A 25,333-nucleotide genomic window follows, 5' to 3' on the forward strand; every position below is an offset into this window, starting at 1 on the left:
AACCAACATCTAATTCATATCTTATTTCACAGTTTATTTGTCTGTATTCTATTTGCAGCACAGATACAATTTGTCCTGTTGGCTAAGAGTGGCTGAATTAACAGTAAGGTCCAGTAAAGAGCAACAACAGTACGTTCATCTAGAATTCATGGAACATTTACCAGTGTAAGATTGGCTCAGTGTGAAGGTGTCATGGTTTAATCCCAGTTATCAACTGTTCGCTCCAGTGACCAGAAAACTGTTGTTCAGTGTCAGTTATACAGCAACAAGTGAGATTGAGACAGTACATCGTGAATAGTATAAAACAGAAATCATTAACATCAGTTACTGACTGAAATGTGCGAGTAGAAAGTGGCTCATTGTGTTTTTGTAGTTTTGCAGATTCACAGTGATCATCACAGCAGTGGTCGAGCATCCTACACCTGAACAGACCAGGGCCTGAAGGTACCACGTTCAGCAGCAGGACACTGAAACAGAAGAGAAGCTGTTTATAGATACACAGTATGACCCAGTATTTCCAGTCCTTGGAACACGGTTTGGTTTGTGTCTTAGTTCCAGCGAAGGTAAATCTTACTTTTCTAACTTAGCTTTGTTTTCCTTTTGACACTTTTGGGTATTTTGGAGGAATATTTGAACAAGCTTTTGTACCATTCTGGTGAACTGGTCGATACAGGCATTGCGAATCCTCTCGGCGGAGGCCGGACTGTCCAGCCTGAACGGACCGCTGATGCCTGACTCCTCCCGGGCAGCACTAACGGCATCTTTGATGGCGTAGAAAACCGACGATGCCAGGAAAAGAGGCGGCTCCCCCACAGCCTGGGAAGACAGTAAGGGTGGAGTGAGAAAGCTGTTCTCCTCTGTCGTCTTTACATTTCTGTGTCAGCGGTGTAAACCTTGGAGGAGAAGATAGCCTTGTCATTTGGTGCGTCCCGAAGCAGTGAAACAGTGAGCTGAGTGGGAATGTCACCGAAAGCCGGTATCTTATAAGAACCTGGACCTCGAGTGAGGAGGAAACCCTGGGGGGAATAATGGAGCTCCTCCAGCGTGAAGAGACCCAGACCCTGCATGAATGCCCCCTCCACCTGCCCAGACAGAGAGGAGCTGTTAGACTGAGGTTGGTGCTTCAGAAAACCGCAGACTCTCATAAAAACTCTCACCTGCCCGATGTCTATAGCTGGGTTGAGGCTGTGACCGACATCCATCACGATAGTGGTGCTCAGATTCTGTAACACAAACATGTATTTTAATGAGCTTAAGTTTAAGTCATAAAGACTGTCTAGCCTGAGTTTGTTCTGACCTTGTGAGCTCCAGTCAGACAGTCGACCTCCACCTCTGAACAAGCCACGCCGTAGCTGAAGTAGTTGAAGGCTCGGCCAGAGTTAGAGTCAAAGTTGTACCCAAGATCTGGAGTCCTGAAATGAAACCAGAAACGCTGAACAACATTCAGCCCCTTCAACATTATTTTCCGGCATGTTGACTCACTCATGTAAACTCACTTGTAAAATCCGTTGGAGCTAAGACTGACTCTATCGAAGTACGCTGCTTTCACCTGGAACAAGAAATGTGAAAACACAGAAATGAAAATTTGACAAGTAAAATAAAACTAAGCTTAGAGTGTGATCATGACACCTGGAATGTAATAAATGCATTTACAATGCCAAGAAAAAAAAAAGGGATTACATGGAGTTTTGCATGAATTGGTCATAAAATGTGCTCTGATCTTCATCTAACTCACAACAATACAAAAATAATAGTACACAAATATTATATGTTTTGATGTTTTTATTGAACATAACATGTAAACATTCACAGTGCAGGGTGGAAAAAGTATGTGAACCTTTGGACTTAATAACTGGTTGACCCGTCTTTGGCAGCAATAACCTCAACCACACGTTTCCTGTTAGTTTGTGCTTGACCTGCACAATGATCTGGAGAGATTTTGGACCACTCCTCTTCAGTGTAGCAATATTCTTGGGATGTCTGGTGTGAATGGCTCTCTTAAGGTCATGCCACAGCATTTCAATCGGGTTGAGGTCAGGACTCTGACTGGGCCACTCCAGAAGGTGTATTTTGTTCTTCTTCTTCTTTTGTTGAATTACTTGTATGCTTTGGATCATTGTCCTGTTGCATCACCCATCCTCTGTGGAGCTTCAGTTGGCGGATAGATGGTCTTACGTTTTCCTGCTAAATGTCTTAATAAACTCTGGAATTCATTTTTCCATCAATGACAACAATCCGTCCAGGCCCTGAGGCAGCAAAGCAGCCCCAAACTATGATGCTCCCTCCACCATGTTTTACAGTGGGGATGAGGTTTTGATGTTGGTGTGCTGTGACTTTTTTTCTCCACACATAGTGTTGTGTGTTGTTTCCAAACAACTCAATTTTGGTTTCATCTGAGAGAATATTTTACCAGTAGTGCTGTGGAACATCCAGGTGCTCTTTTGCAAAATTCAAACGTGTTGCAATACTTTTTTTGGACAGCAATGGCTTCCTCCGTGGTGTTCTCCTATGTACTGCATTCTTGTTTGATGTTGTCTTATTGTAGACAACAGTGTCAGCTAAAGACTGTAAGTCTTTAGCTGACACTCTAGGATTCTTCTTTACCTCATTCAGCATTCTCCTCTTTGCTCTTGCAGTCATCTATACAGGACGACCACGCCTAGGGAGAGTAGCAACAGTGCTGAACTTTCTCCATTTGTAGACAGTCTGTCTTACTGTGGACACATGAACATCAAGGCTTTTGGAGGTACTTTTGTAACCCTTTCCAGCTTCATGCAAGTCAACAATTCTTGATCGTAGCTCTTTTCTGCAAGGCATGGTTCACATCAGGCAGTGCTTCTTGAAACCAGTAAACACAAAACTGGTGTGTGTTTTTAAAGGGCAGGACAGCTTTCAGCAACATATTCAATATCATCACACTGATTGGACTCAAGGTTGGCACACTCCTGGCTCCAATTAGCTCTTGGAGAAGTCATTAGCAAGTGAATGTTTACATGTTATGTTCAATAAAAGCATGAAAACATATAATGTTTGTGTACTATTATTTTCAGCAGACTGTGTTTTTGTATTGTTGTGAGTTAGATGAAGATTAGAGCACATTTTATGACCAATTCATGGAAAACCAAAGGGAGCCCATACCTTTTCTTGCCACGGTATGATATGTACAATATGTACATATTCTCAGTTCACTTCACCACCAATACCCATGTAGAATTAGATTTTATATTTAAAAATGTAACGAGGTCGTAAAAAAGAGCCCCCCACTTTCTAACTTTGTGATCTCGTGTGTTCACACATTTGACATTTCAGACGTATGAAAACTTGAAACTTCTCAAATGGTTAATTTTCTGTTCAACTGTTCAAATAAGTCAATATTTCAACAACTATGAAACATTTAAAAAACAAACTCTCCATTTCCTTCTTTCCACTCCCGTTACTCATCCGATGACCATTCAGACAAACCTTTACACTATGTAAAAAGAAGCTTTGTACTATAAATAAGACATTTTAATGCTGAATTTGTTACTAGAACAGTTACTGCTGCGTATGCAAATATATGTACAGTTACTGTAAACACTCCTCCTACTACTACTTACCCAGTCTTCCCATGAACCTTTGGGGTTCGTGGCCTTGTACGGCTCCAGACGTTTCACCAGGATCTCACAGGCTTTCTGCACGGCGGCCCCATTGAGGTCGGAGGAGGCAGAGGCGGCAGTGGGGCTGGTATTGGGAACCGTGTTGGTGCTGGTCTCTGAGATGTGGATCTTCGAGCAGGGGATGTCGAGAACCCTGCTGGCAACCTGGAAACAGAGACAGATTCTTAAGACGATGCAGGTTTTTATGTTCTATAGTCACACCAGCTGTAAAATCTGTATCAAAACCAACAGATTCCACCTGGAACAGCTCTTTAACAAACCCAGTCCGAACACTTTTCACCCATCCCCTTGAAGATTTCACCTTTTATACAAGTTAACTAAATGGTGAGAAGGTCCACCGCGTGGGCACTCATTGGATCTTTATGCTGATATCTACTAACAACAGCTACTTAAACACAAAATATCAAATTAAAAACTTTCTGAATTTGGAACAGAGATTAAACTAAAAGCTAAACGACACCAATAAATGATGTTGTTACCTGGACCATCTTGGTGTGGAGTCCCTGCCCCATCTCCGTCCCACCGTGAGTCAACAACACTGAGCCGTCTGTGTAGATGTGAACCAGAGCTGCAGCCTGAAAACACACAAAAAACACAATTATAGAAACCAAATAACCTTTAACAGTCGTCAGTCGGTGCTGTTGGATCAGACCTGGTTCAGGAAGGCGGCGGTGAAGCTAATGCCGAACTTGGTGGGGACGATGGCAAGGCCCCGTTTGGTCCATCGGTTGTGTCTGATAGCAGAAAACACACAAAGTGTTCACTTCAGCTGGCAGGCTGTCACTTGTTCTGACGTTTAGACATTTCGTGTACTTGCTGCTACACATGTAGCTCAACAGATTCTCTGAAACATCTGGATCTATTTTAGAAACAATAATGCCTCCATCACCTCAGTATGTCATTGTTTCGGCCCGGCACCCATCCAGCTTTGGATTTTCCCTAGTTCTTCCTCTCCGTCTCCCTCTGGTCTCCACCCACCAGCCACTTCTCTACCTGTGCTCCCATTCATTGATTTCCCATTGGCCTCACCTGTGTTCCCCTCTCCCTACAAAAACTCTCCTCAGTCCTCTCCCCACTGTCAAATCGTCGTCTTTTCCCAGCCTGCTATCAACCTGCTCTGCGTCCTAGCGCTACTCCTGCTAACATCCCTGCTTCTGCTATCAGGAAATCTGGGAGTCCTGTCACCCGTCTCTCTATACAGGGGGAGGAGGTGGAGGTTGTGTCCCACTACAAATACCTGGGAGTGTACTTGGACAACAAACTGGACTGGACCAAAAACTCATCAGCATTGTACAGAAAGGCTCAGAGCCGGATGTACTTCCTGAGGAGACTCAGGTCCTTCAACGTCTGCAGCACCATGCTGCGGATGTTTTATGAGTCTGTGGTTCCAGTGTCATCTTCTATGCTGTGGTCTGCTGGGGCAGCAACATGAAGGTGGCAGACACTAACAGACTAAACAAATTGATGCTGGCTCTGTTCTGGGGGTGGAGCTGGACCCTCTACATGTTGTAGCTGAGAGGAGGATGCTGTCTAAATTCCTCTCAATCTTGGACAATCCCTCCCACCCACTGCACAGTGTGTTGGCTGGACAGAGGAGCACGTTCAGCCAAAGATTTATTAACATTAAATGTTCCACAGAGCGCCACAGGAGATCCTTTCTACCTGTGGCAATCAATCTGTACAATTCCTCCCCCCTCTGTAAGGGGTGGGGGAAGTGTAAGTGTCACATTAATTTCTGTGTGGACACCCAGGTACCTACAAAAACCATTTGCTGCTTCCCAAACAATAAGCCCTGGGTCACTAAGGACATTAAAGCCATCCTGAATGACAAAAAGAAGGCATTCAGATCAGGAGACAGGGAGGCAGCAAAGAGGGTCCAGAGACTGCTGTCTGTCAGGATCAGGGAGGGGAAGGAGGTTTACAGGAAAGAACTGGAACAACGCCTTCAACAGAACAACACCAGGGAGGTTTGGAGGGGTATGAGGACCATCACTGGCTACAAGTCCAGCAGCCAGGAGAATGTGGGGACAGTGGACCGAGCCAATGAATTGAATAATTTCTTCAATCGATTTCAGGCTGAGCCACAGAGCCCACTTCAGTTCACTAACTGCTCCTCAGTCCCTCCCCCACACGACTCAGCCACCACCCTAACAATCTCAGCTGAGCAGGTGAGAAGAGAGCTGAACAGGCTTCATCCCACAAAAGCGGCAGGTCCTGATGGGGTCAGCCCAAGGGTGCTGAAAGCCTGTGCTCCTCAGCTATGTGTTGTTCTCCAACACATCTTCAACCTCAGCCTACAACTGGAGAGAGTTCCTCTAGGGTGGAAAAAGTCGTGCCTTGTTCCAGTGAATAAGACGCCACGTCCCAGAGTCCTCAATGACTACAGACCTGTGGCTCTGACATCACACATCATGAAGGCTTTTGAGAGGCTGATCCTGGAGTCCCTCCGACCTCTGGTCAAACCCTCACTTGACCCCCTCCAGTTTGCTTACCAACCCCATATTGGAGTGGATGACGCCATCATACACCTTCTCCATCGCACCTACACCCACCTGGACAAGCCTGGGGGCTTAGTGAGGATCATGTTTTTTGATTTCTCCAGTGCATTCAACACCATCCGGCCTGCACTGCTGGGAGAGAAATTAAAAAACATGCAAGTCAACACTCCCCTGATTTCCTGGATCATGGACTACCTCACTAACCGCCCACAGTACGTCCGCCTGCAGAACTGTGTGTCTGACACTGTGGTCTGTAGCACAGCTGCTCCACAGGGGACAGTTCTGTCTCCATTCCTCTTCACCCTGTACACCTCAGACTTCAGGTACAACTCGGAGTCCTGTCATCTTCAGAAGTTCTCTGATGACTCTGCAGTTGTAGGATGTATTAAGGGTGGAGATGTCACAGAGTACCAGGGGGTGGTGGACAGTTGTGTTGACTGGTGTGGACTCAACCATCTGCAACTTAACATCAACAAAACAAAGGAGCTGGTGATGGACTTCAGGAAATCTGGGAGTCCTGTCATCCCTCTCTCTATACAGGGGGAGGAGGTGGAGGTCGTGTCCGAGTACAAATACCTGGGAGTGTACTTGGACAACAAACTGGACTGGACCAAAAACTCATCAGCATTGTACAGAAAGGCTCAGAGCCGGATGTACTTCCTGAGGAGACTCAGGTCCTTCAACGTCTGCAGCACCATGCTGCGGATGTTTTATGAGTCTGTAGTGGCCAGTGTCATCTTTTATGCTGTGGTCTGCTGGGGCAGCAACATGAAGGTGGCAGACACTAACAGACTAAACAAACTGATTAGGAGGGCTGGCTCTGTTCTGGGGGTGGAGCTGGACCCTCTACATGTCGTTGCTGAAAGGAGGATGCTGTCCAAACTCCTCTCAATCTTGGACAATCCCTCCCACCCACTGCACAGTGTGTTGGCTGGACAGAGGAGCACGTTCAGCCAAAGATTTATTAACATTAAATGTTCCACAGAGCGCCACAGGAGATCTTTTCTACCTGTGGCAATCAATCTGTACAATTCCTCCCCCCTCTGTAAGGTGTGGGGGAAGTGATACTGTCATAACCTTGCTGTGCATATATTGACCCAATTTCATTTATCTATTTACATATTCTGTATATATATATTGAGTTTTTCAGTATTGATGTTATTGTGTATTTATGTTGGTGTATTTTTTTTTCTTGGATCTTTCCTGGTTGTGGTTCCTTTTCTTTCTGTTTGTTTTGAGAACAATGGTAATGAGGCAAAATAATTTCCCTCTGGGATTAATAAAGTTTTTTGAATCTTGAATCTTGAATCTATCAACCTGCTCCTGCTATCAGTCCTGGTCTTAGCCATCCTCCTCAGCCCTGTTTTCTCCCCCCCGGATCCTCTGGACTTTGCCCCTCTGAACTCTGGTCTGTCTGTGAGTTGTTTTCCTGCCATTGAACACTGGCTTTCTGTTGTACTTTGGTTTCTTCTTTGTTACTTTGTTTCTCCCCACGTTGGTAGTTTTGTATTGTTACTTTGTGTTTTTGCCTGTTTTTGTAGTGTCTGTTGACGATTTTCTATAGTAAGTCCTGTTTCTTGTTCATACCTGCCATGTCCCTTCCCATTACTTGTGATACAGTAGAACCTTCCTTAGATGGTTTTACCTGTGGTACGCAACTACCACCTGTGGTACCTAAAAGTAGTGAAGGTTTTGTCTCAGTGTCTGAGATCTCAGTGGGGTCTCAGAAACTTAGGGCCATTATATTTTACCTATTAAAGAGGTCGATGGCAGATCGACGTTGCTGATATCCAGACCGTGACAGGCACTCGTCCCAGCAGCAGTCCAAAGTGAGCTGATCCAAGATCTGGTTGTAGGGTGTTGACTCACCTTCCACATACAGGTTCAATCGACGCACCTGGATGAGGACAGAGATACTGATTGGACGAATGTTTCAAACCCTAACACAGCTTTTTACTCATCCACAAACCTCTTCCGCTGGCCTGCCCAGACTCTGAGCCACATCAGTGATGCAGCTTTCAGCAATCATCATGCCTTGTGGCCCCCCAAAGCCCCTGAAGGCGGTGTTGGATGGCAGGTTGGTGCGGCACATGAAGCCTGTGCCGCGAATGTTTGCCACACTGTACGAATTCTCCATGTGGAACAGAGCGCGCTCCATGATCTCGACAAACGCACATGTGAAAATCAGTACATCGTCAGCTCATCGTGTGATTATTGTGGGTAATGAATATACTCACTGACAGGGAGAAGTCTTTGGAGTTTCCAGCGTTGCTGTAGAACGTCACATCTAAAGCCACGATCTTACCACTGTTTAGAAAACCAACCTGAGGAGAAGAAACAGACACTGACTCTTACAGTCCACATGCTGAGAGTTCCCTGACCGGCAGGAGGCGCCTCCCCACCTTGTACTTCCCATAGAAAGGGTGTCTTCCTCCAGTGATCAGCATGTCCTCATCTCTGTCCAACATGCACCTGACTGGCCTCTTCAGTCTGAAACACAATCATTTCACATCCAACAATTCTGAAACTTGATGAAGTCAGTTTAGAAGTAAAGGTCAGTGAGTGACTGACTTACTTGTTTGCTGCCACAGCGACCACAGTGGACAACACGGTGGCTCGGCTCTCCTTCCCTCCAAAGCCTCCGCCCATCCTCTTCACCCGGACCACCACCCTGTTAGCAGGAACGCCCAAAGCCTTCGACACCAGGAACTGAAACACGATTTTTGTACACAGATACAATTTGTAAACCTACAAACCTAAAATAATTACACCGACTAACAAGACCAAATTTAAATCAACCAGTGAAATGCTGTATTGTGTGGTACGAATGTAGAATGGAGAGGTGCAGAAGAAGTACTAAAATGAGTTAATGCAGTAAGTAGAAGTGCTCAATACAGTAAAAGATGCAGTAGAAGAACCACTACAAGCAGTCATAGATGCAGAATATGCAGTACACTAGTACTTGTTGCACAAGTTGCACACGTGAAGTTAGTAGTAGTAGCTTCAATAGATGCAAGTACCGTATTTTCCGCACTATAAGGCGCACCTTCAATGAATTGCCTATTTTAAAACTTTTTTCATATATAAGGCGCACCGCATTATAAGGCGCATAGAATAGACGCTACAGTAGAGGCTGGGGTTACGTTATGCAACATTAGATGGAGCTGCGCTAAAGGGAATGTCAACAAAACAGTCAGATAGGTCGGTCAAACTTTATTAATAGATTACAAACCAACGTTCTGACAACTCCGTTCACTCCCAAAATGATGTTGAGGATGTGCTCTAGCCGTGTCAGGCCTTTCAGTTCAAGTGATAAATGAATAACAATAAGTTGTGACAAAGGCAGCTAAAAAGTATTATAGTATTGTTCTCAAAATTTATCAGAGTGAGAGTTGTGTATTTTAGTTGATCTTTGTTAAGATAATTAGTTGCAGAGTGAGCGCTCTTTCCACTCTCTGTTCAATAGAACAGCTTTGACGTATTTTCTCCGTCGGTAAATTAAACTAGTTTAGTTTCCACAGTAAAACCAACTGGTTCATGTCTATGCTGAGTGTGATTTGTACGTTTGTGCCTTGCAAAGCATTTGTCTTTGTAAGTATTAACATGTTTATTGTCATTAGAAGTATGTTAGTTGTTACATGTGATAAATTACGTGTGCGTGTTATTGTAATTAGCTTCATTCAAGTCAAGTTAGCGTGTGCGAGTGTAACATACCAAATGTGTAACGATGTGTATTATTGTTAATTTAGATTCTGTTTCTTTCAGTTACATAAAGTAAAGATAGGATAAATGTAGTTGAGAGCAATGTACTCCTCAGTTCACAACTCCAGTAAAGACAAGAAACCACCATTGATTCATTAATGTTAAATTCTCTGGCTGCTGCTCTGTTCCCATGTTCTACTGCTGACTGATCGACTTGAGTTTAAACTCGTGTCGTAAGCGTGTCTCTTAATAGGAGCTATTTTGGGGGTTTTGCACAAACACACAAATGGAAATGAAACGGCATGCTACGCGAAGTCATATATCCCAGCATGCACTGCTCGCTACTTCTTCTATGAGGGAAAATGGAGTCGGCGGCTGTTTACCGTAGTTGCGAGACCTGTTGCGGTTCAATATTGATCCATATATAAGGCGCACCGGATTAAAAGGCGCACTGTCGGCTTTTGAGAAAATTGAAGGCTTTTGGGTGCGCCTTATAGTGCGGAAAATACGGTACTACTAGCATATACTAGTTGATGCAGGTTACACAGGAGTACATGCAGTAGAAACCACAGACTTGTTACCTGTGTTTTTGAGGGAGACTGAGTAGAAACAAAGAGCTCCATCTCTCCGTCTTCTCCTCTGGGAACAGCCAGAGTCACGTTTGTCTCCAGGTAGAAATGTTCCTGACCTCCGATGTGCATCTCACCTGACGGACAATCGATCAGAAATCAATCAGTACACGCTGTGCTGGAGTCAGGCCGACTTCACACAATGACAGTCCTACCCTCCAGGATGTGGTGGGCCTGTTTAAACCCCGCCTCCAGGTCACCCCTCTGGATGGATCTGATTGGCTGATAGAAGGACTGGGCAGCGATGGCCTCCTGTCAATCAAAACAGCAACATTTTTCTTCTTTTGTTAATAAAAATAAATATTTTACTGAGTAAAATACAAATACACAGTGTACACAGTAAATCAAACTGACTGTACTGTCTCTGTCTCATCACGGTGGGATGAGGCAGTAACAACTACGAGGTTCTAAAACACTGAAGCCTTCACATATGTACACAGATATATAAACACAGTAGTAGAAGGCAGTGGATAAAGTATTAGCAGTAGTATGCAAGTGCAACGGCAGTACATGCATTAGTTCAATTGAATAGATACAGTACTACAAGCAGTACTAGATGCAGTAGTACCATGCAGTAACTGCAGTAGTATAACTGAAGTAAGTAAAAACTGAAGCAGACACAATAATACTATAGTATAGATGCAGTACTAGATACAGTATTATGAGGCAGGAGGAGGAGTATGCAAAAATAACTGCAGTGGCTTCAGTTGTAGTTGGTCTTGTTTTTTTTTTTTTTCACCCAGGTGGTCTCACCTGGATGGTGACGACAGGCTGCAGCTCTTCGTACTCGATCATCACAGCTTTGGCGGCTCTTTGGGCGTGAAGCTGAGTGTCAGCCACCACAGCGCCGATGATGTGACCCACACAGGTCACCTAAGGAGAGGAGGACAGGCAAACATAATTTACTTGTTATCGTGATAAGGCCTCTGATCGGTTGAAACCAAAACACACCTTATGGACGGCAAGGACTGTCTCGTCGTGTTCAATCGGTCCAGTGGCGTTACTGCCAGGGACGTCATCAGCAAACACGCAGCAGACGACACCAGGCATTCCCTCTGCTGCTGAGGTATCTATGGAGCTACAGCACACACCTGGATTAGACCAGACAGGTGCGTGCTATCCAGGTGTGTTGGGGTAAATTTTGGACTCTTACATGATACGAGCGTGAGCTTTGCTGCTGGTAATGAGTGACAGGTAGAGTTCATTCTCGTACAGAGGCACGTCATCACAGTAAACCGCCTCGCCTGTCACCTGTTTCAGAGCCGACAAGTGCATCATGGGACGGCCCACCACGTCGTCTTGGCTCTGACCCTCTGGCACCGCCTGCAGGGAAAGAGCAGACAGAAACAAAAATACCTTTATATAAAATCAAATAATTTATATAAAATAAAAATAGATTTATATTAAATAAAAAATACATTTATATAAAATATTAAAATACAATTATATAAAATCTAAAAATATTTATACAAAAAATATATTAAATAAAAATATATTTATATAAAATAAAAATATATTTATATAAAATATTAAAATACATTTATATAAAATCTAAAAAAATATATATAAAAAAATATATTTATATAAAATAAAAAATACATTTATATAAAATATTAAAATACATTTATATAAAATCTAAAAATATTTATATAAATATATTAAATAAAAATATATTTATATAAAATATTAAAATACCTTTATATAAAATCAAAAAATATTTATAAAAAAATATATAAAAGAAAAATACATTTATATAACATTTTATTATATTTACATAAAATTTAAAAATCCATCTAAATGGATCTCATGAAATAAAAATAAGGTCAACATTTTCAGTTTAGACTGAACCAATAAGCTTCTATACATCACTCCCCAAAACAGAAAGAAATACTATTATTATACATAATACTATTTCTCAATACTTTTTCTGATTAACTCTGAAATATATCTCATATCTAAATGGGTGAAATTAAATTTATCTTAATGGTAATTAACCATTTTTAGTAGATTACTGAAGCAGATTAAGTTACTAGAAAACATGCATTTTTAAAAGGTTTACCTGATAGATCTGAACACTGGATGGAGTCTCTGGATGGTAGATCTCTGTAGCACTCAGACAGTCCGGTCGGACCTCGTCCACATTTACACCCTGACAGTAAAAAGAAAACACATGACACTCAGTAAATGTCAAACACAAAATCTAAAGGTCATTTCCTCTGTGCTTTATTAAAAGTCTGGGTTCAAATTAAAGTTCCTTTTACTTCAAAGTAAATATTCGTTTCATCGTTTTTGTCTCACACTCAGTCCTGATCCCGAGACCAGATAAAATACCATATCAAACGTCCGACCTGCTGTCTGAGCTTCTGCAGCACCGTCAGGTAGAACTTGTAGAAGAGGCTGAGGGTCAGAGTTCGCCGGTACGTCACCATGCCGCCTGGCGCAGAGGGATCGAGGGTCATTTCTTCAGCCAATGAGGAGCAAGCCTCCTGGAGAAGCTCCTCCCCCCAGCACCTGGATGACATCAGGGAGCGTTACACCTTTCCTTGCTTCCCTTAATCCTTTAATCCTCGCTGTATTAGTGACTCACCTTCCCAACAGTCTGTCCGCTGTCTTTTTGGCCAGCAAAGTGGTCGCCGCCATGCCGCCGTAGCTCAGCCTCAACTCCTCCACGGCATTTGTACCTGGACTGAAGGTGACACTCATCACGGCGGTGACGATGCTGATGTCATCCTCCCGCCGAGGAGACTGTTTGAAGGCGGAGACGAACTGAGTCTGAGGAGGGAAGAGACGGAACCATGGATACAGTTCTGTGACAGTGGTTGCCTGTTGACTGACTGACAACAGTTGCCAGGTTGCCAGCAGGCACTAGTTGCAAGATGGCCGGTCGCTAGGTAACCAGTTACTAGAGTGATGCCATATCTACCTTCTTGCTGTACGGGATCTCTATGGAGATCAGGATCTCCTGTGGTCGCAGAGCCGTCCGCCTGTAACCCGGGAAGAAACGATCGTCCATCGGAACCACACGACTGCCATCTGACAGAGAGAGAGAGACAGAGAGAGAATTTTGTATGTGATGTATGAGAGTGTTGTATTTCCATTTTGAATATTTACAATATTTACTGTATTCATTGTATTTTCCGTATTTATTGTATTTATTGTATTTGTATTTACTGTATTTAACGTATTTATTGTATTTATTGTATTTATTGTATTTATTGTATTCATTGTATTTACTGTAATTACCAAATTTATTGTATATACTGTATTTACCGTATTTATTGTATTTACCGTATTTATTGTATTACCGTATTTATTGTATTTACTGTATTTATTGTATTAATTGTATTTACTGTATTTACCATATTTATTGTATTACTGTATTTATTGTATTTACTTTATTTATTGTATTAATTGTATTTACTGTATTTACCATATTTATTGTATTTACTTTATTTATTGTATTAATTGTATTTACTGTATTTACCATATTTATTGTATTACTGTATTTATTGTATTTACTGTATTTATTGTATTAATTGTATTTACTGTATTTACCATATTTACCGTATTTACTGTATTTATTGTATTTTCTGTATTTATTGTATTTACTGTATTTATTGTATTTTCCGTATTTATTGTATTTACTGTATTTATTGTATTAATTGTATTTACTGTATTTACCATATTTACCGTATTTACTGTATTTATTGTATTTACTGTATTTATTGTATTTTCCGTATTTATTGTATTTACTGTATTTACTGTATTTATTGTATTTTCCGTATTTATTGTATTTGTATTTACTGTATTTAACGTATTTATTGTATTTATTGTATTTACTGTAATTATTGTATTCATTGTATTTACTGTATTTACCATATTTATTGTATTACTGTATTTATTGTATTCATTGTATTTACTGTATTTACCATATTTACCGTATTTATTGTATTACTGTATTTACCATATTTATTGTATTACTGTATTTATTGTATTTACTGTATTTATTGTATTAATTGTATTTACTGTATTTACCATATTTATTGTATTACTGTATTTATTGTATTTACTGTATTTATTGTATTAATTGTATTTACTGTATTTACCATATTTATTGTATTACTGTATTTATTGTATTTACTGTATTTATTGTATTTACTGTATTTATTGTATTTACTGTATTTATTGTATTAATTGTATTTACTGTATTTACCATATTTATTGTATTACTGTATTTATTGTATTTACTGTATTTATTGTATTTATTGTATTTACTGTATTTACCATATTTACTGTATTTATTGTATTAATTGTATTTATTGTATTTACTGTATTTATTGTATTTACTGTATTTATTGTATTTACTGTATTTATTGTATTAATTGTATTTACTGTATTTACCATATTTACCGTATTTATTGTATTACTGTATTTACTGTATTTACTGTATTTACCATATTTACCGTATTTATTGTATTTACCATATTTATTGTATTACTGTATTTATTGTATTTACTGTATTTATTGTATTTATTGTATTTACTGTATTTACCATATTTACCGTATTTATTGTATTTACTGTATTTACTGTATTTATTCATTGTATGTACTGTATTTACCATATTTACCTTGATTTTTGTATGTATTGTATTTACCATATTTACTTTATTTATTGTATTTATTGTATTTACTGTATTTATTCATTGTATGTACTGTATTTACCATATTTACCTTGATTTTTGTATGTATTGTATTTACCATATTTACTTTATTTATTGTATTTATTGTATTTACTGTATTTATTCATTGTATGTACTGTATTTACCATATTTACCTTGATTTTTGTATGTATTGTATTTACCATATTTACTTTATTTATTGTATTTATTGTATTTACTGTATTTATTCATTGTATGTACTGTATTTACCATATTTACCTTGATTTTTGTATGTATTGTATTTACCATATTTACTTTATTTATTGTATTTATTGTATTTACTATATTTATTCATTGTATGTACTGTATTTACCATATTTACCTTGATTTTTGTATGTATTGTATTTACCATATTTAACTTATTTATTGTATTTATTGTATTTACCATATTTATTGTATTCATTGTATTTATTATATTTACTGTATTTATTGTATTCATTGTATTTACATCGCCCGGATCAACGTCACCGGGGCCCCACCCTGGAGCCAGGCCCGGGGTTGGGGCACGTAGGCGAGCACTTGGTGGCCGGGATCTCTCCCACGGGACCCGGCCGGGCTCAGCCCGAAGGAGCGGCGTGGGTCCGACTTCCCGTAGGCCCACCACCCGCAGGAAGGAACATAAGGGGCCGGTGCAGCCGTGGGGAGGTGCCTCGACGACCCAATCCCTGGACAAGGAACCTGGCGATTGGGACATGGAATGTCACCTCACTGGGTGGAAAGGAGCCTGAACTTGTGTTGGAGGTTGAGCGGTACCAGTTAGAGATAGTCGGGGCTCTGGAACACAACTCCTTGAGAGAGGTTGGACTCTCTTCTACTCTGGAGTTGCCCATGGTGAGAGGCGGCGGGCAGGGGTGGGCTTGCTTATAGCCCCCCAGCTCAGCTGCCATGTGTTGGAGTTTTCCCCGTTGGACGAGAGAGTTGTTTCCCTGCGCCTTCGGGTAGGGCATAGGTCTCTCACTGTTGTTTGTGCCTACGGGCCAAATAGCAGTGCAGAGTACCCGGCTTTCATTGGGTCTCTGGAAGGGGTACTGGAAGGTGCTCCGACTGGGGACTCTGTCGTCTACGGGGGGATTTCAACGCCCACGTGGGCAATGACAGTGATACCTGGAGGGGCGTGATTGGGAGGAACGGCCTCCCGGATCTGAACCCGAGTGGTGTTTTGTTATTGGACTTCTGTGCTAGTCACAGTTTGTCCATAACGAACACCATGTTCAAGCATAAGGGTGTCCATCAGTGCACGTGGCACCAGGACACCCTAGGTCGGAGGTCTATGATCGACTTTGTGGTTGTGTCATCTGACCTCCGACCATATGTCTTGGACACTCGGGTGAAGAGAGGGGCTGAGCTGTCAACTGATCCCCACCTGGTGGTGAGTTGGATCTGGTGGCGGAGGAGGAAGCTGGATAGACCTGGCAGACCCAAACGTATTGTGAGGGTCTGTTGGGAACGTCTGGTGGAACCCTCTGTCAGAGGTCTCACTCCACCTCCGGGAGAGCTACAATCAGGTCCCGAGGGAGCCTGGAGACATTGAGTCCGAGTGGACCATGTTTTCCACCTCCATTGTCAATGCGGCTGTTCGGAGCTGTGGCCGTAGGGTCTCTGGTGCCTGTCGTGGCGGCAATCCCCGAACCCGGTGGTGGACACCGGAAGTAAGGGAAGCCGTCAAGCTGAAGAAGGAGTCTTATCAGGCCTGGTTGGCCTGTGGGACTCCTGATGCAGCTGATGGGTATCGTCAGGCCAAACGTGCCGCAGCCTGTGCGGTCGCAGAGGCAAAAACTCGCACCTGGGAAAAGTTCGGCAAGGACATGGAGGAGGACTATCAGTCTGCCTCAAGGAAATTCTGGCAAACTGTCCGGCGCCTCAAAAGGGGAAAGCAGTTTCCTGCCAACACTGTTTACAGTGGAGGTGGGGAGCTGCTGACTTCGACTGGGGACATTGTAGGACGGTGGAAGGAATACTTTGAGGATCTCCTCAACCCCGTCGACACGCCTTCTGTTGAGGAAGCAGAGGCTGGGGACTCAGAGGTTGACTCGTCCATTTCCCTGGTCGAAGTCACCGAGGTAGTCAGTAAGCTCCTCGGTGGCAAGGCACCAGGGGTGGATGAAATTCGCCCTGAGTACCTTAAGTCTCTGGATGTTGTAGGGCTGTCTTGGTTGACACGCCTTTGCAGCATCACGTGGAGATCAGGGACAGTACCTCTGGACTGGCAGACCGGGGTGGTAGTTCCCCTTTTAAAAAGGGGGACCGGAGGGTGTGTTCCAACTATAGGGGGATCACACTCCTCAGCCTCCCTGGGAAAGTCTATTCCAGAGTGCTGGAGAGGAGAGTTAGGCCGCTAGTTGAACCTCGGATCCAGGAGGAACAATGCGGTTTTCGTCCTGGCCGTGGAACACTGGACCAGCTCCATACTCTTGCTAGGGTGCCCAAGGGCTCATGGGAGTTCGCCCATCCAGTCTACATGTGTTTTGTGGACTTGGAGAAGGCGTTCGACCGTGTCCCTCGTGGCATCCTGTGGGGGGTACTTCGGGAATACGGGATTCGGGACCATTTGTTAAGGGCTATTCGGTCCTTGTATGACCGGAGTAGGAGCTTGGTTCGCATTGCCGGTAGTAAGTCAGACTTGTTCCCGGTGCATGTTGGACTCCGACAGGGCTGCCCTTTGTCACCGATCCTGTTCATTACCTTTATGGACAGGATTTCTAGGCGCAGCCAGGGGTCAGAGGGAATCCGGTTTGGGAATCACAGGATTTCATCTCTGCTTTTTGCAGATGATGTTGTCCTGTTGGCCTCATCAGACCGGGACCTCCAGCAGGCACTGGGGCGGTTTGCAGCCGAGTGTGAAGGGGCTGGGATGAGAATCAGCACCTCCAAGTCCGAGGCCATGGTTCTCAACCGGAAAAAGGTGGCTTGCACCCTCCAGATTGGGGGGGAGATCCTCCCTCAAGTGGAGGAGTTTAAGTATCTTGGGGTCTTGTTCACGAGTGAGGGAAAAAGGGAGCGTGAGATTGACGGACGGATTGGTGCATCGGCAGCAGTAATGCGGTCGGTGTACCGGTCCGTCGTGGGTGAAAAAGGAGCTGAGCCGAAAGGCAAAGCTCTCGATTTACCAGTCAGTCTACGTTCCTACCCTCACCTATGGTCATGAGCTCTGGGTCATGACCGAAAGGACAAGGTCGCGGATACAAGCGGCCGAAATGAGTTTCCTCCGCAGAGTGGCTGGGCGCACCCTTAGAGATAGGGTGAGGAGCTCAGTCACCCGGGAGGAGCTCGGAGTAGAGCCGCTGCTCCTCTGCATCGAGAGGGGCCAGTTGAGGTGGCTTGGGCATCTGTTTCGGATGCCCCCGGGACGCCTCGTAGGGGAGGTTTTCCGGTCCTGTCCCACCGGGAGGAGGCCCCGGGGAAGACCCAGGACACGTTGGAGGGACTATGTCTCTCGGCTGGCCTGGGAACGCCTCGGTGTTGTATTCACTGTATTTTCCGTATTTATTGTATTTATTGTATTTACTGTATTTTCCGTATTTATTGTATTTACTGTATTTACTGTGCTCAGAGTTGTATCCGTGACCTTTGATCTCAGTAATAAAATACACAGATGGTAGTAGTGGTGGTAACATCACTGTGGTCGACTTTGATAAATGACTAAATGTAAACATCACGACTCTGTGTTACCTTTGTCCATTAGTGTTAATTTGCAGCCAGATGCCATAAAGACGGGGTTGAGGTCTGATATGGGGCTGGCGGTCATGATGTTGCCCCCAACAGCCTGAAAACAACACACAACACACGTCAATTTTATTACACAGATAAAACAACACAGACATGTTAACACCGTCTGATGGTGTTAATGCAGACACAGGTCAGCATGACGACCAGCTACAGCTCAGTGATGTTATCATGGACTAAAATGATCTAAACCATTAAAAACATTTACATTTAGCAGAAGTAAAACTCTGGATTACAGGAGACTCGGATTGGCTTCTAAATACACTGTGACTGTGTGATTTCATGGACAAAACAAATCTCTAAACTCCCAGAAACCCCATGTTGAAACTTCCAGATATCTGTGAACCTAGATCCAGGTCAATGTTAGACAGAGAAAACAAAAAGTGTGGAACTCACTGCTACGTTGCGTATCTGCTGTCCAGCAAACCAGCGCAGTTGTTCCAGGACAGCGAGGAAGACTTTGGTTTGATGGGGAGGAAGAGTCTCCACTGCCTGCCTTAGTACTGCCCCCACGTGGCTCAGAGTGCACGCTGCACCAAATACTATACCTGAACACACACACGTGAACATATCATCATGAAACTTCATACAATAAAACTGTTGTTTACCACATTTCATCTAATGCCACAAACAGATCCAAGTTTACTGCATTCATCAGAGGTTGAATTGGGCTCTGAGACTTGACAGCCGGTCTGACTACTAAAGTACTACTACTGTATTAAAGTACTGCTGCCCAAAACTTGTCGTTTAAATCATAAGCTGAGCGTGGATAAAGACATTTCATTTACTTTATGTTTATTCAGTTTAGTAGTAGCAGTATCATCAGTACTTGCTGCAGTAGTACTCACCATGCTCAGTATGAGTCACTGTGTTCAGTTCAGGGATGAAGGCCGGAGCCAGGATGACTGGGTACACCATGTTCTTAAACTTCACCTCAATACCTAAAACACACCATGAGAGAATGAATGAATGAATGAATGAATGAATGAATGAATGTACTGTAGGTGTGTTTGTTTGAGACAGACTGACCAACTTCAGTGTTTCCCACCACCAATCGGGCGTCTGGATGTTTCCATTTCAGAGTCAGAAGCTCGTCCAGACTATCAGGCTGTAGCCACACCACACGGTCACCATGGAAACACAGTGATCGTGACCTCTGACCCTTGGTAAGAGACTACAAGGGCGGGAGGAACGGAGAAAAGGAAATGAAGTAAAGTCAGAAAGCAGGACAATCCAACAGGTGACGTGAGTTTGGGAATCCTCAGACTACCGATGTTACTCTATGCTGATGATGTCCTGGTTTATGTGGGAAAAGAATTCCCATTTCATTAATTGAGTTTTATTTCATTCATTTCTGTACATGTTTACCATGAGCTCCGGAGGAAAGATGACTTCCTGTGTGGGGTCAAAGGGCGCAAAGTCTGCTGCATTAAAAAGTGATGTAGCTTCCTGTAAACACGCACAGTTATAATCAGTAACACTGAAAAAGTGGGTTAGAAAAGAGCAATAATGTTAGAAGACTCACATCAGCATGTTCCTCTGAGGTATCCCCAGCTCTGGTCCCATCCGTCACACAGCAGCTGTTCTCTGGCCCTCTGCCCCCACAGCACCCTCCCTCCTAGAGGACGAAAAACCCGTTAAAGAGTAACTAGGGTTCAGCAATAGAGAAACCAAAATTTAAAGCTCAATTTCTCTGGAACGTAACTGCAGAGAATATTAAAACTTTGTGACGTAAGTGTTGTTGTTTCCATCTAGAATGATCAGAATTCCCTAAAAATATTGAATCTAAACATGTACCAACTGTGTGCCTGCTCTCACCACAGTGAAGGTCTTGTATCCCTCCAGTATTGGTCTGTATCCAGTGCAGCGACACAAATTTCCTGAAAAAACAAAATATTTTCCTGATGTTGTCAGTGTGGTTCTAACATTTGTAATATATTCATGTTTTTCCTTCACAAACCATAAATGCCATAATTCCATATCCTGCACCTTGGAAAGCCTCCTCCACGTCACACATTTGGGGGGTGGGGTTATTTCTCAGCAGAGCGTACATGGACATGATGAACCCCGGAGTACAGAAACCACACTGAGAGCCGTGGGCCTTCGCTATTCGCTCCTGAACACACAGAAGACATCATGAAACAGACTAAACCCTGGTAAATGGAACACACGAGCCCTCACAGTCACAGTAATCAGTGTTGGAAGGTTGCCTCGTGACCATCCATCATTTAGTTTAAACACCATCTTCAGTTTCGTGGTTGGTGGGTTTTTGATTTGTTTGTGAATATTCTCAGTCATCCAGGTCATGGTCAGGGTTAGGGTCCATCCAAGTGTTAGAAAAAGCTTTACTCTGATTTCTTACATTTTTCCAAAACTAATTGTGTTAAATGTCCTGAATTTTCATAGATATTGATATAAAATATATAATATGCTGATACATTACATAGCACAGGTATCTTCAGGTCATTTAACTGACACATATTGTTTAGTTGATTAGTTATTGCCACTGATATATTGACTGTTACTCTGCCCTCTAGTGGTCAAACGTTGGTGAATACACCTTTAATTCAGTTTACAGGTGGTAACAGAGGTTTCCTGTTTTACCTGAACAGGGTGGAGTTTTCGCACCACGCTGCCAATGCCCTCCACAGTCGTCACGGCAACCAGATGTAGGGAGCAGAGGGGAGCGAGACAGGCGTTAACGGCATAATGGCTGGACGGAGTTAGGGAACGTTACAGACATGAAATCAGTTTGAAAGGTTTCAAATTCAGATGACTGCAGCTGATCTGTGCACGTTAAGGTTGAAGGATACTGCAGCTGCTGAGTGTGGGTTTGGTATCTTGACAGCATGACGGTACAGGCCCCACAGCCGCCTTCAGCACATCCCAGCTTCGTTCCTGTTAAACCCACTGAACACACACAACCAGAGTTTACAGTGAACTCACTGAATCATTGACTCGATCACAGAGTTCAAAACACTCTCTGACCTTCAGACTGTTAAAGGATCAACTGGCTGCTCCTGGAAGTGAGGACATAAAACAAGGTGCTGTCTTATAACACCATTCTGGAGCAGGATCTCCAGGATCAATCTACACAGACACCTGAGATTCCTTTTCATTTCTTTGTAGACCTGGGATTTGTTCTAGTATCTGAATGGACCTAAGCCAGTGGTTAATGGGTCTAAATAGACTTGACAATGTTGTCTAGTCCACCGGGGCTTCATTAGCAAGTGTTTGCAGTCATTTGTAAATTGTTATCTAGCCCTTCAGGTGGATTCTGGACGTCATCACCTCTACGTCGACACCAGACATTGGATATAGTCTATGGAAAGAGACTGGTAGCTGTTACCAAGTCTATGTAGACACTAGGGAGTCATTACCTGCGAAGGCTTATAGCTTTTTAATGGACACCCAGGATTCCTGATCCATGGACACCTGGGATCTAATATGGAGTCTCAGTGATTCCAGGTATCTGGGCACCACTGTCTTTAAGGACCTCTCTGGCTTAAAGGGCCTGTTCCTGGAGTTCTTCAAAAGGTTCCAGAGTGACTTGTTAGTAATGGTTACCTGCATTTTGATAAACGTCCTGACCAGCAGGACAAAACCCACTGCTCTGAATCATGTTTATTCCCACAAACAGTCTGATATTCAATAGGAAACCTTCCTCACAGCTGTCAATTCTGACTTTCCCTCAGGTTTATCTGGACTTTGACCGGCTGTTTGTTATCATAGGCAGGGTCACTGACTTCACTCAACCTGTTGTGAACCAATAAACCAAACTCCAGCGTATAAAAGGAGAAACACTGACGCTGCTTTTCATTTCTTATGGACGACCTTTTAATCCTTTCACAGTCACATGCGGCTCCTTCTCCTTCATTGTCTGTGCTTTCATTTTAAAAAGATTTTTGCTTTGTCAGTTTTTGCAGGCGTGACAATAACTAATGATCATTATCTGAACATATTGTACAACGACACAAAATAGTAAAACAAGAAGTGAGAGTTTGTTGCACCGAAGGCAGATTGTGAAACAGGAAACGTGGAGATTGTCACGACCATTTCTATATGTACAGATACATACGCTGTGTAGAAGTGTGTGTTGTGTGTAAGAGCCTACGTTTCCTCCTCAGATATGTCAGCAGAGTCATCTCAGGATCGACGTTCCTCTCAACGACCTGCAGGACGAAAATCCAAACCCCAGTGTTCAGAGTTATAATCAGTGTTTTATTCAAATTGAAGTATTAAAGTTAGAAATGCTGAAACTTATTGTTTCTGCTCTAATAAAGTCTCTGTTCTAATTAAACACGTTGGTCTTATAATAAAAGGAAAACATTACAGTCTTAATCCATTCAGTTGAATTTCTATAGGTCAGGTTCCTGTTACTGGGACTCGTACATTATTATTATTATTATTATTATTATTATTATTAGTTCTCCGAACACATCAAGCCTCATTTCAACACTATGATCCTCTGCACTAATGGAAATGAAAAGCTTGTTTGTCCATGTTAACATTCTGTTTCCTATATTCCTTATGCTTTTTACTGCTCCATTATTCTTTTATTTAGCCATAAATGACTGCACTTTAGTTCATTTATTTAAAACAGGATTGAGAAGTGGCTCCTTCTTTTATAATATCTAAATCTTCTGGAGATTTTCTTCATCTACATCATTAAACTCACTGGATCTTCACGGTTCGTTCACAACTTCATGTGAAATTTACACTAAATAACGAGGATTCAAGTTTTTTTTACCTTCTTGCCATTAACGAAGAAGATGAGCTCGTCGGACCCGGAGCCGGAGTCGGACCCGGAGCCGGACCGGTACCGGGACCGGGACTTGGTATCGGCCATGGTCTCGTTCCCGTCGCTCATGCTGCCGGTCTGCCGGTTTTCAGTGATCCTAGTGGACCCGCCTCAGGGAGGGGGGGGCTCCGTCATGGTCCCGGAGTCTGGACTGGCCCCTCCTCCCCCCGACATCATGATGGTGCGTTCAGGGGCTTTAAAAACACCGGAAAGATGGGGAACAGTCCCAAATCATTTTCTGTCCACTGGTTCACCGGGTTTGGAGCTAATGGAAGGATCTGATTGGCTGAAACTCGAATATGACATCCGACAGCACTGACCTACAGTAGCCTAACAGACACGACCTTAGACCCCAGCTGAGGTGATCACACCCCTCTTTAGGCTAATGATTGACAGGGGGCACACCTAGGGGTCAGGGTCATCCAACAGACGACAGCGACCTCCCACAGAGACATTTTCCATTACATGAACATTTATATGCTTAAAGAAACAAAAGAAATGATTTTAAATGAAATATCAGTTAAATAACAACGAGACAAACACATCGTTCTAACAGTTAACATAATATCTCTGTCTCAGTCAGTGGTTCATGTGATGCTGCGTGATCGGATTCATTTAATTCACCATCACAAACCGAGAAACCACCGCTTGTTTGTAGAAGAATGAATGAAAGAGCCTGAAAGAACCAGAGAGAAGTGGAACAGATTGAGACTCAGTTAGAAGACTGGTCAACATGAGACACATCGAATGAGTTTCTTTCAAAGCCGCACCCTGTGTCACGTCCACTTCCTCATTGAGTTTTTGTAAAAGGACAGATTTTTACTTCCATGACGTGAGGAACATGGTTCAGTGAGTCGACTGCTGTAGAGAACAAACCCACTGTGAATCTGTCTTTTCCTTTAATAGTAAGTATATTTATCAAACTCCAGATTTGAATCTTTTCTTTTTTATTATAAAACATTAAAATTCCTGAATAAAAAGGAGGTTTTGCTTTTTACTCACAGTGAAGTAGAAAAGTAGAAAAGGAGGAAACAGCGAGTGGGTGAAAATGAGACAAACATTCTTAGTTAAATCCAAAAATCAGAAACAGGTTTATTGTCCAAACAGCCAACCTGTATAACATCATTTCTAACAGTAAATCATCGAGGAACGGCCCTTCTTAACATCGGCTTCGTCGTTCTTCTGACTGTGTACTATGTGAATACAAATAGAAACGTTAAGTATATTAAGTTAAGCTTAAGTTAGAAATGAAGGAAAGATCAAAGCAAATCACAGTAAAAATGAAGTCCTTGATTTTCCCAAGTTAAAAACAGAAGAAAGAATATCAAACATTTATGAACACACAGTACTGTACTAAAGTCGCAGGCACCATTTCATATGTGTTGGGTTTAACAGTGTTATTATAACTATAAACCTATTGATATTGTAGTCACTAGTGTTCATAGGAAACATGTTCACAGTGATAAACAACACAAACATATCAGAATAAACATGTTTGTTTTAGTATTATGTGACAAATAATAAGTGGAACCTCTGTAGAGGAATCTGGAAAGGTCAAGGACAAAAACATCGTGATGAGAACTTTCCCAGAGTTTCTTCTTTGACA

The 25,333-nt window shown here is 42.7% G+C and overlaps 1 protein-coding gene across 2 annotated transcripts; it reads right to left on the minus strand.

The window, feature by feature from the left end:
* xdh (xanthine dehydrogenase) lies at positions 1–23,815 on the minus strand. Of its 2 annotated transcripts, XM_026362789.1 has the most exons (35): positions 23,677–23,815; positions 23,041–23,098; positions 21,740–21,836; positions 21,531–21,639; positions 20,916–21,042; positions 20,745–20,806; positions 20,452–20,544; positions 20,295–20,375; positions 19,956–20,100; positions 19,775–19,867; positions 19,323–19,474; positions 18,873–18,966; positions 13,409–13,518; positions 13,073–13,257; positions 12,834–12,996; positions 12,545–12,634; positions 11,639–11,808; positions 11,437–11,563; positions 11,239–11,358; positions 10,641–10,737; positions 10,438–10,562; positions 8,730–8,863; positions 8,557–8,644; positions 8,392–8,478; positions 8,124–8,315; positions 7,906–8,051; positions 4,309–4,390; positions 4,136–4,231; positions 3,597–3,800; positions 1,497–1,549; positions 1,298–1,412; positions 1,158–1,223; positions 894–1,082; positions 649–816; positions 1–467 (listed from the first exon to the last, which is right to left on the minus strand). In XM_026362789.1, the coding sequence occupies exons 1-35, from the start codon at positions 23,794–23,796 to the stop codon at positions 417–419; spliced, it is 4,089 nt and encodes a 1,362-aa protein (XP_026218574.1). In that variant the 5' UTR covers positions 23,797–23,815; the 3' UTR covers positions 1–416. The 2 variants fall into 2 exon arrangements, with proteins under 2 accessions (XP_026218574.1, XP_026218575.1); XM_026362790.1 differs by lacking the exon at positions 1–467 and having other exon boundaries at positions 723–893; positions 998–1,082.
* Between the last annotated feature and the right edge of the window lie 1,518 nt (positions 23,816–25,333).

The sequence above is a fragment of the Anabas testudineus genome, chromosome 2, assembly GCF_900324465.2.
Source record: "Anabas testudineus chromosome 2, fAnaTes1.2, whole genome shotgun sequence".
Taxonomy (NCBI): Eukaryota; Metazoa; Chordata; class Actinopteri; order Anabantiformes; family Anabantidae; genus Anabas; species Anabas testudineus.

What these genes read in the sequence shown, in the direction of transcription:
- xdh (XM_026362789.1), bottom strand. Translation starts at nt 23,796, where the DNA reads ATGAGCGACGGGAACGAGACCATGGCCGATACCAAGTCCCGGTCCCGG. An exon ending in GTCGCTGTGGCAGCAAACAA is followed by an intron (nt 8,645 to 8,729) that starts GTAAGTCAGTCA and finishes ATTGTGTTTCAG; the next exon opens with ACTGAAGAGGCCAGTCAGGT. An exon ending in CTTTCTATGGGAAGTACAAG is followed by an intron (nt 8,479 to 8,556) that starts GTGGGGAGGCGC and finishes TCTTCTCCTCAG; the next exon opens with GTTGGTTTTCTAAACAGTGG.